This window comes from Protomyctophum parallelum, assembly GCF_964188405.1.
Source record: "Protomyctophum parallelum genome assembly, chromosome: 10".
In the NCBI taxonomy this organism is placed as follows: Eukaryota; Metazoa; Chordata; class Actinopteri; order Myctophiformes; family Myctophidae; genus Protomyctophum; species Protomyctophum parallelum.
This window is the reverse complement of record NC_139704.1, coordinates 7884992-7905898: the sequence shown is the minus strand read 5'-3', so window position 1 is coordinate 7905898 and position 20907 is coordinate 7884992. Positions and strand designations below refer to the sequence as shown.

General features: G+C 42.3%; 1 protein-coding gene across 1 annotated transcript in view; it reads left to right on the top strand.

Annotated features, from left to right (window-relative positions):
• Positions 1-20907, top strand: part of dntt (deoxynucleotidyltransferase, terminal) — a gene marked incomplete at its 3' end in the record, with an annotated part of 108375 nt that overhangs the window by 39365 nt on the left and 48103 nt on the right. The window contains exons 7-8 of the mRNA XM_083774308.1: positions 3107-3239; positions 17370-17472. Coding sequence (XP_083630434.1) covers positions 3107-3239; positions 17370-17472 — 236 coding nt within the window. The remainder of the gene's footprint in view (positions 1-3106; positions 3240-17369; positions 17473-20907) is intronic.

Here is a 20907-nt window from a genome sequence, read left to right as displayed (position 1 = left end):
AGACATCCCCATGGAGGGTTAAGAGTGGGGGACAAAAGGCTTAAAAGAAGAATCCTGCTCTTGTGCAGTCTTCCCATTCATCACTATCGTATTTCCTCTATTTCAGACCTACCTATAGGTCGTTCTTCGGTAATATGTCGTGAGATATAATGTAATTGAAAATTACATTATCGCCTGCCGCCAAAAGGGTCTCTCGTTCATTTTGAAACTGGATCAGATAATGGATTATGCGTGCTGACAGACATTCTCATCTCTGCAGACACAATCCATCATTCCAAACTCTATGGCGTCGGCACTGCATAGAAAAAAATAAATACAGTTCTTTCCCCTTTGGACAAGGAAGGGGGGCTCAGGGGTAGAGTGGCCGGATGGTAACCGCAAGGTTGCCAGCTCGAACCCAGAGTTAGTGTCGAAGTGTCCTTGAGCAAGACGCTGAACCCCTAATTGCTCCCGATGTGCATGGTTTCCGCCATCATTGGTGTGTGAACGGGTGAATGTAATGCACATGTAATGCACAATCTATGTAAAGCACCTTGGATAAAGGCTCTATATAAAAGCACCATTTATAAGGGAATAGAAGAATTATTTGACTAAATTGTAGACAGCTTCTAAAGTAGACCTTGCCAAACAGGGACATGGAGAACGTGGAAATAATCTGAGAAGTGAATAATATTGTTTTCTTTCTATTCATGCGAGAACATCCTATAATATAGTATATCCATGATCCACGCGTGAATACAAATACAATCAATGTGAAGGGAAGACTATTGAATTAGACTACAAAGTAAGCAGTTTAAGAGGAAGGAAGGCTCTGGAACTCCATTTTGCTTAAGCAGTTTAAGGTCTATAAGCCTCTGTGACTGAAAGAACAATACAATATTACACACCATAGCACGTTAAATGGGGACTGCGGATGAAGATTAACATTTTTGCTAAATCCGGTGTATTTACGTACATGTGGTGTCCATTAATATGCATTGTCCCGTCTATAATAAACAAATGTCTGATTAAATCATAATGGCATGCGGTACCAAGTAATCTACATGAATTTGTCTTGAGTATCAGTACTCATTGGCGGAAACTAAGTAACTAAGTACTGTACTTAAGTGCAATTTTGAGGTATTTGTACTTTACTTGATTGTCGAATTTTCAGTAGGCTACTTTCTACGTCTCAGAGGCAAAGATTGTACTTTTACTCCATCGTGATGCGACGCATTGTGATCTTGTAGATCTGCTAATTTCAAAATATTAATTAATATTAATATAGCCTACATTTGAAAACTTGAAATGAGATATTCTACATAATGAGTACTTTTACTTTTGGTACTTTAAGTACATTTTGATAGCAATACTTTTGTACTTTTACAATACATTTTGGATTCCGGACCTCTACTTGTAAAGTATTTCTATATTGCAGTATTTATACTTTCACTTAACCCATTCTGAGTGGGAACCCCTTTTGGTGTTAGCATTATGTTATGCTTTAGCTATTGAAAAATAGCAGATCTACAAGCTCATACTGTAGGTGGCGCGCTACGAGCTTGTAGGTCTGCTATTTTTGAAAAATCAAAGAACGACTGACATAGAAACTTAGATTTTTCAGAAAACTCTCAGGATGTAGAAGACATTTTTAGAATCTGATCTCAGGTCAAAATGGGTTAAGTCTTTGTCTGCCACCATGTGGTGAGGAAAGGTACTGTATCAGAATGCCACGCATAAACCTCTGCTTTGTTTAAGGCAGAATAATTTCCGGGTGAACCGGCATGGAGAACTTCATTGTAATGATCGGCTATTATTGTCGTTAGCCCACGCTGTTTATCTTCTGCCAGAAACGTTTACATGTCGGGAGCGATGCGGTACAAAATCACAAATGACATCCGAACTTTGGATACATCAGAAATGGGATGCACGCGCAGATTAGACATACCAACGGACCGACATGCCGAAACAGCGGTTGGACATGCGCTGCTCCCGTGCTTGCGGATAGGTTTCTGGTTTAAGGAGGTTAGGTTAGGGTTTGAGGTAGGTTGTCGTTCTAATGACAGTCGGAATCCGACTGTCATTAGAACGACAACCTACCTACTGACTGTCGGATCAATAGTATGTCTAAACTAAAGCCCTAAACTAAACCCTCAGAAACACCATGGACGGGGGGGCACGGTGGCACAGTCAGGAGTGCCGTCGCCTCACAGCTAGAAGGTCCTGGGTTCGATTCCCGCTGGGGACGCTGTGGGTGCTGGCGGCGTGCCCTCTCCTACGCGTCCCGAGGCGGGGTTGGCGAAAGGGCCTTTCTGTGTGGACTTTGCATGTTCTCCCCGTGTCCCCTAGGGTAGGTACCCTCGCAAAAAACATGCAGTAATCCTGGTCTCTAAACTGCCTCCTCCTGGCCAGCCGGGGCACCTGATGGAGGGGACACTTATGCATGAAGGAAGCATGAGTTCAAGTCTGTTGCTCTCCCCAGGTTGGGGGAGGGTGTGTAGAGCCCAGGATCTCATTAGATAATTGAATTTAGGTGTGAAAAATGGGTTACAAAATCGTGGGATAAAAAAAAAGAAAAGAAACGCCATGGACAGCGAACTTAGATTCAGAGTTATGGAGCATTGTAAATTCTACTTTGAACGGAGGTAAATGGAGGGGGGGTGCAAAGATCCTGGTGCCGTGGGTGACGGGGGCGTTGCCTAGCAACCGGGCCAATGTTAAAAGCTGATTTTCATATAATATGTAATGCTTTAGGTACAAACATGTTCGTAGCTGGCTGATAACGTCCCATAGGCAGGGGGCACGAATATGTACGTAGCTGGCAAAAAAAATATTAAAGGGGGAAATACCACTCATTTTCAACATTTTAACGTCATTAAGTACAAAATATGAGTACCTTTTCCACCACCATCCGTACTCTGTACTCATAAATCTGAAAATGTCAGATTTGACAAGTTAAATTGCTGTGTGTGGAACCTCAAATTGAATACCAACAGGACAATAGCAATGCCCATTCCACAGTTAAGCGGTGTATATTCACCCCGACTCGTCCCCAGACTCTCAAAAGGCTCTATGATTGATGGGTGGCTCAGAGGAGGCTAATAGCGACGTGTTGGTTTCCCTACAGGCTTCCTGCATCATGGAGACATCTCCAGGGCTGTCAGCAGAGCGTCGGCGCAGGCCCTGGGGAGCATTATTGACGAGGTGGCCCGTGGGATCACGCCAGACGCCATGCTGACACTGACAGGTGGCTTTCGCAGGTACAAGACATGTCTCCTCTTATCAGCAATGATGTGGTATTGTTTTGAAACGGAACAGGACTTATACCGGGTTTTGCTTTCATTCGTGCAATATTCTATTATAATTTATACATTGACTCAAGGGATATGGTAAGGTCTTGGCAAATTATACAGAAGTTAGGAAATTCCCTTTTAATATGAACACAGTTTTATAATAACATTTGAGAGTCTGGTGGAAGATGATAAAAATTGTCTCTTTTTTCAAAGACATTTTTTGGGGGTTATTTATTGCTGTAATAGATGGAGACTAGATTGGATGCTTGGAGAACTCTTGTCGACGGCCTAAACCCCAGAAGGGGTAATAGGCGTAAGTGAAGTAAGTGAATAGATGGAGACAGTGAATAGAGATATAGGGAATGTCTGCAAAGGGCCTCGGGTCGGATTCAAACCCAGTCGTGTCAAGGACTGTTTAGACCTCTTCTGAATCCAATCTCTGGATAAGGTACAGATAAAATGTGACTATTGAACAGCATCCATCAACATCAACATGGCCTCTTTATTCCTTGCCGTATGAGAGAGAGAGAGAGAGAGAGAGAGAGAGAGACAGAGACAAGCTGGTGGTGTTCACACAGCGTGCATGTTGCAATTACATCAAGCAGCCGAAACTCATTGTCAACCGTGCGGTGCTACAACAGCACTCACGGTGGGAACACACTTAAAAAGCTACCTGCTGAGTGCGGTGTATTTGCTCACAGCCTGTGCCCCCCTCCTTTTGTCACCGTCTCTCTTTGTGCCTTTTTCTTTGCGCCCGAGTAAGCATGGAGCGCTCCCTCCTCGCTCCGCAGTGCTGTAAAAACCTAGCTATAACCCCTGGCATGTGAGTTAAATAATTCAAAAGCAGTCTGGCGAGGAGGACATACACTTGCTTCTCAACGGGGTTGAATGACCCGCCACGTTTTTGGCCCGTGGTCTTTTCGTATTAATAGGGATTTGGCTACACACTGTAAAATGCATTCAGGGGAGGGGGGGGACAAGCTTCACTTTTACCATGTCTGAACCCATTATCTTTGGTCATCGGTTTTTTGAAAAATGACGTTATCTGCTAATAGAATTTTGTCTTGACAGACCCCAAGATACCGTTAACATTTGGACTGCAGACTACAGTGCTGTCGACGGCAGTGTAAATGGTGCATTTACTGCATGTGGCGCTTTACATAGATTGGTGCATTGCATTCACCCATTCACACACATTAGCGACGGCGGAGGAAACCATGCCAGGCATGCCAGTCTTGCTCAAAGGCACTTCGACACTAACTCTGGGGAAGCCCGGGATAGAACTGGGAACCCTCGCAGTTCCAGCCAGCATCGGTTCTTCATCCCTCCCAGTCCCAGGTAATGGCGCTCTTGAACGGGACAAAGGAGGTGGGGTTTGGTTATTCCGACGTGTTTAATCCTCAGAAGGAGAAACGACAGCTGGAATGATATCTGATTATGTAAATAGCCTCTCCTCGAGGGGGAAGTTGGGAGCGAGAGATGAGAAAAGTGATTAGGCCATCATGGATAGTTACCATCGGGAATGAAGGGGAGGAAGTGTCTAAGCTTTTAGAGCCTGCATGCTGCCTCTGACGTGTTGACTACAAACCCAGGGAGACAAGCTGAACCATTTACCTGGTTTGATGTCCGCTGGGGCCAGTTTATAGGTGCTTCACATAAAAAAAACAATTTGTGGAGTGAAGCTACAAGCACGGTGACCTGTATACATTATACTGAATGTCAGTAATACCTCCCCCCCTCTACCCACACACAGAATGCATGCTCACATCCTGTCTCTTTTAAGGGCAGAAGATTCTTTAGACACAATTTATTCACAGCAGGAAACACGCTAGTTAGGCCAATTAGATAGAAATAGACGTGTGCTTCACTTAACGACATCAGCACTAATAACGTGCTAATCTTAATCATGTGACATATTTGAAAATGCTCTTCCTCAACTCCTGTCAAAGCTCAGTTTAATTATCCATAATTTCCAGCTCTGATTTCTATTCGTGCCTCCTTTTTTTCTCTACCTGATTCATTAAGTTAAACGCTTGCTCGCCAATTCACTCTGACAATTCTGTCTCTGCGCAGCATAAAAGCGATGCAATTCACAGAATTCACAGTAACACGCCTCCCTTACGTTTCATGACTAAAGTTCGGTTCTCCAGTAATTGCAAGTCTTCATGCACTTGAAACGTGGAAAAAATGTGTTCAAAGGATTTGTTGATATTGGTGTCATGTGTGTTATTGAAGTGAAAGACTATAGGCGACGAGCCAGTCCTCGAGCGAGTGTGTGTATGTATGTGTGGCGGGGGTGTGATTAAAAATAGACAGTGTGAAAGGGTTCAGACATGTCGATGAAAGTGCTGGCTTTGGTTTCTATGTGATGTCAGCATGTCCCTGTTATGGCCCTTTAAATTACATTAGATCAACCGTAATCCCTAATCAAAGTGACACTGGGGAAGGGTGTCGGGGGAACGTCGGTGCTCACTGATCATCTCTCTCATCTCGGTTACACAAGGAAGGGCATCGTCAGTGGATCTCTGAACTATGCTGTATGTATGAGGCTTGTGCCATCTCATAGCTTTTATCTTTCAAACTATCTTAGAGGTTACTTATGTTCTTGTCTGAAGTCGGTGAAAACAAGTTGATAAAACTTGACGATGCATTGCTGCTGCCTAAGCTCTTTTTTGTGTCTCTCTACTCCAGAGAGGTTTTCAACCAGTGGTCCTTGGGGGGGGGGGGGGGGGTTCCAGGTGGTCCCCGGCTAAATGATGGAGAGTTGGCTTTCAAGAGTAAAATTATTGTTAAACATCTACGTTACTTCATTAGAGTTGATTAGATTGTTATTTTGATCGTTTGCCTGTTATATCTCCTAATGGTACCAACATCAATACAGCATGGGATTGTGGACGACAACATTTTTCTTTAGTTTTGGGTCTGAGAGGCTAAATGTCATCAAATGGTGGTTCCGTGGCTCAAATACAGAATAATGAATGGACCTTGATGTGAAAAGGCTTGAAAACCACTGCTCTGGGGACACGGTGGCACAGTCGGTAATGCTGTCGCCTCACAGCTGGAATGTCCCGGGGACATTAGATTACACTGGGTGAAAAAATGGGTTACAAAATAGTGGGATAAAACATTATTTAAAAAATAAAACTTTTCTACTGCTCTACTCTACTGCTAGGGACACTTGGAGTTCCTTGGGGAAATTTCAGAGACAACCACACTTCCGACAACTGTATAATTCATTCACGTCGCCCCGTCGTGGACTACACACCAGCTTGTAAATATCCATGTATATTTTATATGGTCTGGCAGAAAGAAGCACTTAATAATTTATCATTTCCCCTCACGCAATAGAGGTGTGTGTGTGTGTGTGCAGCGTAAGTTCAGGTTTGACGCGATGTAGTTGTCTTGTGTTGCTGCTCCTTAGTTATTTAAAGAAACACGTAGCTTTACCACACACTGCCTGTTAAAAACAACCATCAGAGTTTCCTTACTCTATTTACGCCGTAATCTTTCCCAGCACTACGTACCGTACATGTCATCTCGCTGGGAAGGAACGGATGCCTAATGCTGAATAAAAACTAGCGTGTTGAAAGCGTATACACCATTAGAGCCAGAGAGAGAGAGAGAGAAAGCTGTACCTGACATGCTCATGTCATCTATTTTTTTCCCCGCTGACTGCAGTTGATTTATAGAAAGTATCTGCATCGACCAGACAGCCATGATGCTCTGGCTAAATCAGTAAAAAAAGCTAAAAAAAAAAAACTTTCAGAGGTGTAGGCCAGGCCTGCCCGCACTTTTATTGACTTGAGAACTACAGTACATTCAAAATCCATCCAAATATTTTTTTTATCCCATTGCTGAAAATAGTGAAAACATATACCTGAAGGGGCTTTGGAATAGCGTTACATACAGTATAAGACAAACACACTCGTAATGGGAAATGGGGTGTGTGTGTGTGTGTGTGTGTGTGGGGGGGGGGGGGGGGGTGGGGGTGTAATGAGTACTGTTTGGTTTTGTATAACTTTGTAATGCTACTGCCATGATGTTTGTACGCAACACTCCTATTTGATGTCAATCAATGAAGTCACTTTTATTATTGTATATATATATATATATATATTATTTTTTTAGGGCTATGTCAACTGGTCTAGCTGCACAGCCTTCGTAATCTGCTGGTATATAGATCACGATCTACCTTTTTGGCACCCCTGGCAGGGCTGGACTGGCCACCGGGCATACCGGGCATTTTCCCGGTGGGCCGCGACCTTTTTTCTTTTGACAGGCAGGCAGGCCAATAGGCGGCAGGCCACCAGGAAAGGTCCGGGCGTGCTGCCATTCTGCCAGTGCCATCATGATAATTTCACTGTACCTGTATCAGTGAGTGACAAATAAACCCTCTACAAAGGGTTGTGTAGTTGTCTGTTGGTTTGTATCATTTAGGCCAGGGGTTTTCAACCGGTGGTCCGCGGCCCCCTGGTGGTCCGCGGAGGTACTGCTGGTGGTCCGCAGCCAGGCATTCAGAAAAGTTATATTTTTGCCTTTTTTTTCTTTACTTTTTTTTAACCTTTCTAATATATAATATAAAACTTATTTGCACTCTTTTTACTTGTTTGTAAATAATAATAACTTAAGTCGAATCTAACATTTCAAAAAGTCAAGTGCTCAAGGTGTCAAATAAACCAAAAAAAAAGCTGACGGAGTCATCAGCTGCCAGCGGAACAACCATCCTGCTCTTCCACCCAACGCATGCATGCTTACCGTGCTTGCTGCCCAAGGCAAGCACGGTAAGACGTTGCCATAAATTATTCATTCAATTCATAATAATACGTTTGGGAAAGTCAAATCTCCCTGCCATAGAGTTATAATATCTGCCGCGGATCGATTGAATAGTCTCACATAATACTATATATAATAGTATTCACTATTCAATGTGCAACTTCTCAGTCTATCGTTGCCGAAAAGGCAGAGCTACAAGCTCACAACGCGATGCAACCAGGTGCGGGCTCCACCGGGCCCGTCAGCGTCGCGTCTCCGTCAGGGAATGTTCCCGTTTTAATCAATGAAGGGTGGCTCCACTGCCCACGTTGTGTTGCGTTGCGTGACTGCATTAAAATTGCCCCGGTTGGCCGGTTCGTTTTTTGACGCACACGACGGAGGCGCAACGCGCCCGGTGGAGCCCCGGTGTGAGCTTGTAGATTGGCTATTTTTGGTGCTTGACACCGTCGTATGATGATGTATACATTACGCTTTTAAAGTGACGGTACACAATGAACAGTTCCCTCTGTATGTCAGAAAGGTACTGTATAAGGCCCTAGTAAAATGTAGTGCAGGTTGTAGGTTGGTTAAAATAAAGAGAAGATTATTAAAATAGAATAAGATAAAAATATATATTCTGTTTCTGTGTGTGTGTGTGTGTGTGTGTGTGTGTGTGTGTGTGTGTGTGTGTGTGTGTGTGTGTGCGCGTAGGGGGGGGGGGGGGGGGGGGGGTTGTCAGAAACAAACCTACTGTGACTGTCAAATGCACCAAGTGTCAAATGTGTCTTCAGTGTTTGGGTGATTAACTGAAATGGATTATTATTTTGAGACTTATTTTGAGTAAAAAACACTTTAGTAAAACTTTTGATAATAAAATACTTTGAAACATATATTTTTTTTGTCCAGCTCATGAATGTAGCCTGTGATAGTGTGATTAGTGAGTAACAAGTAAGAAGAAAACAAAAACAATCTTAACCCATGGTGCATGAATGCCCCACCACTATTGTGTCGGGTGGGTCCATCGTAGATCGATGAACCCACCCGACACAACAGTGGTGGTCCCCAGGCTGCTGCTAGTCAGAATGGTGGTCCCTGGATCAAAACCAGTTGAAAACCCCTGATTTAGGCCTATGTTGTTCTGTAAAAGTGGTGGTATTAGGGCTTGTTTGTTTGTGTGTGCCGCGACGGAGCGGGCGGTAGAGTTTCTGCTATCTGCGCGCTGCATGGTTGTGGTGGGCTGGTCTGGGCCAAATTCACACGAAAATGTCCCAGTCCAGCCCTGACCCCTGGTGTAGGCTAATGCTAGCCTGGGTAAACCCACTCCCCCTGCTGGACAACATTTCATTTCTGGCGAGGGGGAGGTTTACCCAGGCTAGACTAATGCCGCCATGCCTAAGCCTCAAATGTGTTCAGGGAGCACACAGTACCAGTGTTGATTTCGTCGACTAAAACTAAAACGAAAAATGTTCGTCGACTACCTTTTTTCACTGACGAAAACTAAATGGAAACTAAGCTATGATGACTAAAACTAAGACTAAATATACTGACAATTTCGTCAACAGCGTAAAAAGTGTAAAATCAGTCATTACGGCAGCATCAAGGCCCGCCAAAATACATTTTAGTCGACTAAATCAACTGTAGATTTAGTCTAAAATCCAATGATATTTAGTCGACTAAAACTAGACTAACACTAAAACAGGCATTGACTAAAACCAAAATAGAAATTTGCTGCCAAAAACAACACTGCACAGTACCCACTGCGACCCCCCGACCTCTGCTCCCCTGCTTCATTACCTCTCATCCTCAGATTTGACACAAACATAATTGAAACCGTGGTGTTTTGAGAGCTGATTGGAGGTAAACTGAATTTATGCTAATGATCCCCCCCCCCCCCCCCCCCCCCCACACACACACCCCCACACCCCTTCCTTTTTGCTATTCACGGCACATATTTATGCTGTGCACTCGAGTGCGTTTTGCTAGCACAGCAGTGGCTGCAGCGCTGTGTTTCACTTAACAACTGGCGCCATATGAGCTGCAGCATGGGAGAAGTGGCCTCTCTGCGTTTGCCAATTAAGAAGAGCATTGGCTAGCGTTGTGAGAAAGCGTCTCGTTCCGCAGAGATGGGGGGGGGGATCTGTGCCGGTGCATTTTCTAAAATGGCTCTGTCCAGTCAGGGCCCAGCTGGTCGGCTCATTACAGAAGTATCTACTTCTGGGCAGCAAACGGTGAGAAGGTCAACGTGTGTCTGCCTAAATGACGCCGAGGCAGAAGTATACCACAGACATCCCACCCTGGAGAATCTGGTTTCAGCAACACGGCTCAACGCCGTCCGTTTAACACGTTGGATCCGTATCTGACAAGTATAACGGTCCTATAAATTAATGACGCTGGGTACAGATGACGAGCAGGCTCGTCTTAAGGCGTTTGATATCGCTATAACGTTGCCTCACTGTGTTTCATTCTTGGAACCGCTCTGGTTGCTGTGCACGGTTGCCGGGGCCCCGCCCACACTGCTTTTGTTTCTCAATAGAGCACCGAAGTCTGACGTCACTTTCAGTAGAGGGCGCCAGTACACAGGTTCATGTATTTTCTTTGTTGCATTGAAATCCCCATAGGGGTATTTTAGATCGCTTCATATAAGAACTGTGTTTGAAAAATAAACCGATCATCTCTGCCTTTCTGTCAGGGGGGTGTCTGTGTGTCGTTAATGATGTCCATTAATATTTGATACAGCCAGTTTCTGGAGAAAATTTAATTAATGTGGCCGCAAAAGCCTTGAAACTACATATGAAGGCAATGTCGTTGCTAATATACGTCACGCCCAGCTGTCAACACATTGCGTTCCTCAGATTCCTCATTGACGTAAGCTCAGCTGGTGGTGACTCGACTCGTACTAACCACAAAACATTAAATATCAATATAATAAAAATATAAATAGACGTAATTAACATTCAGTTTCTGTTGTGCGACAGGCAGATGCAGCCACCCGCCTACCCGGAAATGTAGTCTCTGGGTTGTTTGACTCATTTCTAACGCTTATTTTGTTACTCTTTGGGTATATTTGTACATTTCCACCTTCAGTCGAAGTGATATATGAGTGAAAAGGCCGGGATGATCGGTTTATTTTTCAAACGCAGTTCTTATATGAAGAGATCTAAAATCCCCCTATGGGGATTTCAATGCAAATAAAAAAATACATGAATCTGGGGACTGACGCCCTCTACCGACAGTGACGTCAGGACTTCGGTGCTATATTGCTTCTGTTTTTTTTTTATATATAGCACTTTCATCCAAAGTGCTTTACATAGATTGCAGTGGTTGAGAAAGTACTCAAATGTTTTACTTAAGTAAAAGTATCAATACTGCAATGCAGATGTACTCTGTTACAAGTAGAAGTCCTGTATTCAAAATGTACTCGAGTAAAAGTGCAAAAGTATCTGCATCAAAAGGTACTAAAGTACTAAAAGTAATCATGGTACTCATATTGCAGAATGTCCCATTTCACAATTGCCTGTACAATGCCTACTGCATGCAGCTATACAGTATTATGTACTGTGTGCACTGTGTGGGACCATGATCATCTAGTCTATCTCACCTCCTCCCCAGGCAAGTGACAGTTATAGTTGACTATAGTTGACTATAGAGAGCCACTTAGGTTCCTCTGAGGTTCCGTCCAGCCACCTTTGTTCTCGTCACGATCACAGCCTGGCTGGCAGCACACACGGTGGAGTGTCCTTTGAGAGGTGACAACATGCTGGCGCCCCCCCACCTCGCTCTGTCGGCGCAGCAGCCTTTGTTCTCACTTTCATGTATGATCAAATATTCGGCATGTGTGTGTGTGTGTGTGTGCTTGTTTTAGAGGGCTCGCACGCTGTGACGGCCATTACTTCATATCATTTCACACGATGCCGCTGTCTGAACCATCTTCTATGGACAGATGGCTGATTATTTCTGAATAGTCGTTTGTCCTCCAGATCTTTGTTGTTGCGATTGGATGACATAGCAAGGTTTTTGTACACGGAGATTTTGAGTGTTTGGTCTATTAGGCCTGTGATTATCTGTCTGGGCACTTAAAATCCCAGAAGGGTTTGGCCGGGGTGGGGGCAAATAGGAGGCAATTTTCCCAGGAGGCAATTGCCAGCACTTTGCTAAATCACATTTTATAACTGTTGTAAAAATCATTACTGCAAAATATCATTGATCATACATCAAAATGATAAAAATGGTGATTACACAAACATGAAATATCCGTTTGTTCAATTTTTCCGTTCCTTTTTTCTGTTGCCATGTGGCTTTGTTTCTGCTCATTCAGTCCTGCAAAATGACTGAGTAGGAAATGACTAAGTAGGAACTAATTCAAACTAATTCAAGGCTATGAGTCATTGACAACTCGTGACAACAATAGTGTTTGTCTCCATAATATTAGCAACATGAAGGCTTTCATGAAGGATAAAATGGAATAATATTATTATTCCATTTTATCCTTCATAAAAGCCTTCATGTTGTTAATCTATACAGTACAGTATATAACATCAGAGACACCAAACATTTTTTGAATGTATAAAAGTGTCATATGACTACAAATAGTGTTCAAATGAATCAGATCTACCGTAGACTGCTGTAGCCTCTAGGTATGACTTACAGCACTGGTTCCCAAATAGTACGCCGGGACCCATTTGTGGGTCGCGGAAACATTTTTATGGGTCCCTTGTTTTTTTATTTCCTACATTTAGATTTTCATTATTATTATTATTATTATTATTATTATTATTGTTATTATTTCAAAACATTTAGAAAAACCATCCTGGAAAAATGTCAGTACATATTCAAGCTCGATCTGTGCAGATCTTTGAATATATATTCTTTCCCAGCATACGTTTTAAAATATAATATAATATATATATAATATAATATAACATACAGATTGTATGTTATATTGTATTAACATACCTTACCATACAGATTGTACTGTATGTTATATTGTATTAACATGCCCTACCATACAGATTGGACAACATTTTATTTTATTCATTAAAAAAGCTGCTTTAATTAATATACAATATACAATCTTAATATACAATCTCTCTTATCGCAAGAGTGATTTACAGAGCAAGGGGTGTAGTAGATTCAGCCATCTGTACCCAGATAAAAGTTTGATCATGGCATTTTTTTTATGAAATCCATATCTATTTCAGATTAATTATTTCCCTATTAAAATGTAAAAGTAATTAGTTTTTCCTTTATTACGTGTATTATGCACCCCATAAAAACATGCAATATTACAATATAACACATAATCATAGTAGGTGTTTTTCTTGGTTTCTTGGAGGATGTAATGAGTTGCATACACAAAACGTTTCTTATTTATTCTTCGAAAAACCAACATAGGATTTATTTTCTGTTTTAATATTTTTATTGGTACAGTTTCACGTACAGTTACTTACTTTACAAAGGACATACTTTGCCAAACTGACATAACATATAAACAAAAAACAAAAACAAAACAACAACATTAGGACAGGGGGGGGGGGGGGGGGTTCCTCCAGTTCATCATTCACACCATACCATGTCTCAAGCCCATTCACATAGTTTTTTTTTCTGCCTCTATGCATTGCATTGCAGTCTTTCATGGGGTAGCACACCGAAGATCTCTCTATACCACATTTGTACCGTTGGTGGCTTATCCTTAATCCAGTTTATCAGAATGCATTTCCTGGCTGAAAGTAGAAGTTTATCAAATAGTTTAAATTGTAGGGGTGTCAAATGAATTTCTTTTGACGGGAGTCCCAGTAAGAAAGCTCCCGGATCCTTCTTTATTCTCACCTTAATAATGTCGCTTAACTCACGTGCCACTTGGCCCCAGAACCTGGATGTACACTTACATTCCCAAAAGTAGTGATAGTAGTTACCCAGATCTGTTTGACATTTCGAACATAAAGGAGATATTGAACGGTCCATTTAGTTTAGTAACACAGGTGTGATGTGTAATCTGTGAAGAATTATATATTGTGTTTCTCTTAGTCTGTTACAGGTATAAACCTTTTTAACTGAGTCAATGGCCTCTTGCCAGTTATCTTCAATATATTCATTGTTAAGATCTCTCTTCCATTTACGGAGGGATGGTATCTCCTGGGAGTCCAATGAGTAAAACGATGAAATGAAATGTGATACCTTACTACAGTTGCATAAGAAATTCTCAGTTTTACTGTAAAGGGAGACCAGTGGTGTTGGCAGCTGTAGTGAGTTAATGAAGTGTCATATTTGCAAGAAACCAAAAAACATGTTCTCTTGGAAGGTTAAACTATGTCTGCAATTGCTGAAACGACATCAGAACACCATCTCTAAACAGATCCCCCAGTACACGGAGCCCTAGTGAGTGCCAGGTCGTAAAGATGGCCGAACTGCGCCCCGGTCCGAATTCATGGTTGCTAGAGATTGGTATTAGCAAAGACCTTTGGTCTTCTCTCCCTACATAGGATTTATGAAAAGTATTACAGTCTTTCCTAAACAGGATGGGCATGCATGTCGTTGATTTGACTAGTTAAACACCCCGGTATGCAAATAAGCCATGGTAAAAAAACACTGATATAGAAGCTTTATTGTTGTGCAAGGCTGAACACAGTTTAAAGAGGACAGCCACCCGTCTGAGAAAACTCGTTTCATGAAAAAGCATGGCAAGGAAATTACTAAAGCTGTCCACACAGACAGCAACAAGACACACAAGGGATAACATCAAATAGAAACGGCTTGACTTCACATTATATTTGTCCAGGCTACTAAACTGTAGCCTGAGACTGCAGTTATAGTTTTTCCTATAGCCTATAATGTAACATGAACTAAAGATAAAATATGATACTTGTGCCTATTCAAGCCTACTACGTAGCTGGTATCTAGCTCAGCACATCTACTCACCAGTGTTTGCCATGACCTTCTCCAATTAAAAGGGAAAAAACACACTTGTGTGAAGTGAGGGGTGCCCTTAACATCATACATCATGTACATTATATACATACACTGTACATCACATTCCGTGCTCAGCCAATCAAATCATCACAAATGTCATTCTGGCTAATCACAATTTATGTCTTCACTTTTCTGTCCTCGCTTTTGTCTTCAATGTTTGTGTATAATTATGTTGATCCTTCGCCATCCATCCTTCCTCTTTGATGTCTCCCTTTTGACTGAAACCTGTCCATTTAAACTGTAGACGGTCCCCAAAGTTATTAGTGCAGCCTCGCCCGAAAAGAGTTCTCAACAGGCCCGAAAGTTTAGGCCCGGCCCTACCTGGGCCCTCATCAAACCCTGTACACTGAAGACACTGCCCCCGCTGCCACCATTAGATCTCCATATATGGAGCTGACCTGTTCTGATAGTCCATACGTTGATCTGGCCACATCAAACCCTGTACACTCAAAACACGCTCCATATATGGCCAGTACAGAATTGATCTGACCCCCCATGCCAAAGCGCCAGCGCTCGCCCAGCAGTCTGCTAGGCAGATGCGTGCTGGTCTTAAACCATTTTGGGTGGGAACCCCTTTTGGTGTTAGCATTATGTTATGCTTTAGCTATTGAAAAATAGCAGATCTACAAGCTCATAGCGCGCCACCGAGAAAAATCAAAGAACGACTGACATAGAAACATAGCTTTTTCAGAAAACTGTCAGGATGTAGTAGAAGACATTTTTAGAATCTGATCTCGGGTCAGAATGGGTTAATTGTCATCTCTTTCTTTCTTGGTGGTATCTTAGCCCTATGTTAGTGTGGGCTCGCTCCAGCGTGCACACGCTAGTTCTATACAGCCACTTTTTGTGGTATCCAACTACTTCCACAATCCACATACTTTGGACCAGACCTGTACTGTAATTTTGTAATTTAATTATCCAATCTAATACCCTTTTTTATATAGCATATTTTACAACACAAGGTTAAAGTGCTCTACATTAAAAAATAAAATAAATACACTAGCTAAAAAACAGAAAAACAACAGCAAGAACACAACACAACAAAAACAGCGACACATCACTGAAACATACAAGACGCAGCAGCGTCAGCAACTCAGCAGACAGTGAAACAAAACCTAGACCATAGAAACTCAACCGGGGGTTCAAAGCCAGGGTGTAAAGGTGGGTATTAAGGCAAGATTTAAAAAGTCTTGATGGACGGGGCCAGTTTGACGTGGGAGGGAGAGCATATTCCATAATGTGGGGGCTACTAATATTGTACCTTTTTTATGTCAAATACACATTCTAATAAAGTTGGCTCTACGTGCGAGGAAGTCTTTGCTGAGCTCCACAGTATAATAATATTATCCAACTTGATAATCACCTACTGCACTGTATGTGTAACACTCCCTGACTGCTGCAGTTCTGCTGACAGTGATGCTGCTTTTGTGTGAGCTTGCTCAGGCTCCATGCTTTATTACACTGATCCAAGTAGAAAATGATGATTCTGATGAAAAGTTAAGGCTCTGACACAGCTGAAGCAACAAAAACCAAAGCCTTTAGAGAAGTTTAGACTTAACTTAACTTAGGAAATGTTGCTTGTTTTAACCCATTTTGAACATAGGACGGGTGGAAACGTCATAGCTAATCCAACAGATGGATTGCGAGGTCCTATTGATCTCAAACGAGAGAAAAATATTCAGATTTCTTTTCTTCTTTTTTGGCGGGGTTGGCCTCTCCTTCTGCACCATACTTCTTGCTGTTATCTAGCTCATATCTCCTAATCTAGGGAGCTCTCTGTGATTTTGACCAGATGGATATACTAAGCTCTGCATTTCTGACTTCAACATGCCTCTCGTGCAAAATATGAATGCAAGGGATTATCCAGCGACTTTATCTTAATCATAGCAAGGTAAGAAAGCAACATTATGCCGTTTTTTTGTACGGAACGGAAGGGGGGGGGGGGGGTGGATTTCAGAGTAAAAGCTGCCATATCTGCGCGGCACCCCAAGCTGCTATTTTGAAAGAAATCCCGGCGCTGATTGTGTTTTAATAATGAAAAAAAGGCCATGCCCAATGCTTTTAATAGCACCGTCTGCTGCGCTACAAGCTTGTAGATCTGCTATTTTAGAAAAATCATGAAAATGGGGGTTGGCGGCCAAATACATATACTTTTGGGGTTCCTGGACATGAAAAGGTTTTGAGCACCACTGACATAGCAACGTACGTCTTTCAGAAAACTGTGGTTTTACCTTAAACCGTTTTGTACCGACCCGACCCTTTGGTGTGGTTTGTGCTTTAGAAGAAGAATCTGTCTCAGGTCTAACCAGTTAAATACTGGGACATTCCCTTACTTGCTGGTACTGTACTTACTGTAGGTCTATGTCTCTCCTTTTCCAGGGGGAAAGAGTTTGGTCACGATGTAGACTTCCTGCTGACGACCGCTGAGTTGGGGAAGGAGAATGGATTGCTAATCAATGTGATTGACAGACTGAGACAACAAGTAAGTCAGATCAACCTGTGCTAATAGTAGTAGTGGTAGAGTAAAAGTATACAAATGTAGTGAAATAAAAGTGAAAGCTGTGATGAACATAAAACGGTATTAAAGGTCGGGGGTTCGATCCCCGGCCGGGTCATACCAAAGACTGTAAAAATGGGACCCAATGCCTCCCTGCTTGGCACTCAGCATCAATGGGATGGATTGGGGGGTCAAATCAACTAATCAAATGATTCCCGAGTGCAGCTGCAGCTCACCGCTCCAAGAGACGGGTCAAATGCGGAGAACAAATTTCACTGCGGTAACAGTGTGTGACAAATCGTACAACTTTGAGATCCCTCCAAAAACAATGTAGGCACTGTATTAAAATATTTGTACAACATATCAAATCTTTTCTGCAGCCATACAGTATAATCTCAATGCCCTTTTGGGGCAGTGATTTATGTCCTCACAGTGTGTTTCCGGCTGCCTCCTCCAGAAATCTTAACTATACATCATTTGTGTTTTACGATTAAAGGACGGGAATTTGTCAGCCCCAGTTTATTGTCCATACCATGGGATCTCTGTTCTTCCAAAGATGACAGTAACCAGGATATTCTGCGGTTGGTTCTCGTTCCCTGTACCGTGTTGGAAACCTATTGCAGAGCTGTCTCTCTGGGACTATCTCTAGTAACAACGCATATTGCTCCAGTCAGAGACGACACATCCCATTTATTGTCATGCTGGAATTCTAATTCATATACCGTGTTATTATCAACTACACTTATGTCTGTATCAGTAGCCTATATTGGTATTTTTCATATGTTCTGCCAGTAGTCAAAGGTTTTACTAAATTATTTCTCAGCCAGCAACGTATATATTCGTACCCTCCCAGCTATGGGACGTTATCTGCCAGCCATGTAGATATTCATACCCCCTCCGGTTGCTAGGCATACCCAATAATAGTCGATCTTTACAAGGAAGTCCTCCATGCGCCGGTAACGTGGAAATTAATCTGCCCCAAAACACAGAAAATCATCTGGCATACTGCCGCAGTACCTTCTTCCATCACTAGGCGGCAGACAAAGTGTTAAGTAGATGTATCAATACTGCTATATATACAAATACTCTGTTACAAGTAAAACTTTAATTCAAAATGTTTGCCTATCATGATGACATGCTCATTTTATGTGGGTCATTTGGTGCTGATGTCATGGGCCAACCTTAGACAGCCTCTGCAAACACAATCCCCTGGAAGTAAGAATTCTTCACGTTCTGTGCCAAAAAGTGTGCAAGGAAAAGTCCTCCTGTCAAGTGGTCTATCAGAACGTTGCTGATGCCTTTCAGAATGATCAATAGCATACACTCCGTACAGAATGTAGAAATGTAGAGAGAGCCTTTTCTGGTGCATCAGAGGACAATCTTGGAGGAGAAATTCACAGTGCTTTGGGTCAACACCGTTTTATCAGTCAGTAAAGAAAAAAAGCCAGACTGATTTGTGTGTGTGTGTGTGTGTGTGTGTGTGTGTGTGTGTGTGTGTGTGTGTGTGTGTGTGTGTGTGTGTGTGTGTGTGTGTGTGTGTGTGTGTGTGTGTGTGTGTGTGTGTGTGTGTGTGTGTGTGTGTGTGTGTGTGTGTGTGTGTGTGTGTGTGTGTGTGTGTGTGTGTGTGTGTGTGTGTGCGTGTGTGTGCGGTGTCCATGTGCTTGCCTGTGAAGTGCATGTGAGACAAATAATGCAAGGGCGAGTGTGAGTGTACTACTGATTATGTACTGTAGGTGTACATGTATTGGAAGAGAGTGTGAGTTGTATAAGGTGATGGGAAATCTATAGTGACTAATGGACCGTGTGTGTGTGCACGCACGCTCGATTCTTCTGTTGCTTTTTACAAAATGTCCTGTGTGAAACCAGAAATGTTCAATGCAATGACCCACACATGTACTGTATTTGCAAATAATACCTGCACGTACGCCGGACAACATTGCGAATTTGGCTGTGCTTTTTGTGGAAGCTTAGAGGAAGCTTTCCTTACTAAACAAGTACCAGCCATTAGTACAAGCCATTGTACATTTAGGCTATGAGTGTCAGCTCATTGCTTTTATATTTGGCTCCTTGGGCCATGATGTCCACAGGCTGGTGGGTTTGAGGATTATGGGGTTGTCCAAGTGTTAGGCAAAGCAGCTTTTAAAATACTGCTCAATCTCCTCCACTAGGCAGCCGTTCTATGTGCAGGAGAAGACTTGCCCATATTTGTTTCTGGTGTTGGTAATATGGCAGATGGACCTATGTTGACTGTGAAATGTGAATACATTGAAGTGTGTTGTTTACATGCAAGCATGCTGTATGTGTATGTGTTGAACCTTCAAGATGCAGTTAACTGGTGGATATTCACAACATGGAGCTCAGAACCAACTAGTCCATAAAAAGTAAAAGCCTTAATGTTTCACGTGCTGTTTACATTTTGGAGTGGATTAGTTTTTACGTCTGGATATACCCCGTCCAGGACAGGCTTCAGACGCGCCTCCTCCGGAGACTTGGCTCAGATCTGAACCCATTTGATTTGGCGTTAGGAAACCCGTTGCGACCGCATGCCCCTGCTGACAAATTATTAAATAAATAAAAACCCACCCAGGCAGGCAGGCACCCACACACATACTCACTTAAGGAAGTGGTTTGCACCACTTAAATAAACGCTGACACATTTTGGAGGGACTCAACGCAGATAATTGGTGAGAGAAATACAACCTGGGCAACAATTTATTTTAAAATAAATGCATTAGTAGTAACAGCATCTGAGGAGAGATGGCAGGATGGAATTTGGTGTTTTACATTACAACATTACATTACGGCTTACAGGAACATATTCATTGTGTGATGTTTTTGGAAATGCGTTTGTGTTAAATTAAATAAGGGTAATACTGAGGATTTTGCAGTGTAATAGGACTGCATTCGAGCTGTGACATAATGCTCATCTTATCAGTGGTGGAACGTAGCTAAGTACATTTACTTAAGTACGTATTTGTATTCCACTTGAGTATTTCCAATTTCCAACACTTTTACTTCTACTATACATCTCGGATCCAAATACTGTAGGCTACTTTTACCCACATATTGTAGGCTACTTTAGTTACTAGTTGCAGTACTTTTTTTATTACGTATTGTCCTGAATATATACAGTACAAATACATTTGTAATTTTACTCTAGTCCATTTTTTATTCTGGACGTTTACTTGTAAGTATTTCTAAAGACAGTATATTGCAGTATTGATACTTTTACCTTTTGGTGTTAGCATTATGTTATGCTTTAGCTATTGAAAAATAACAGACCTACAAGCTCATAGCGCGCCACCGAGTGGCGCGCTACGAGCTCGTAGGTCTGCTATTTTCGAAAAATCGACTGACATAGAAACATAGCTTTTTCAGAAAACTGTCAGGATGTAGGAGACATTTTTAGAATCTGATCTC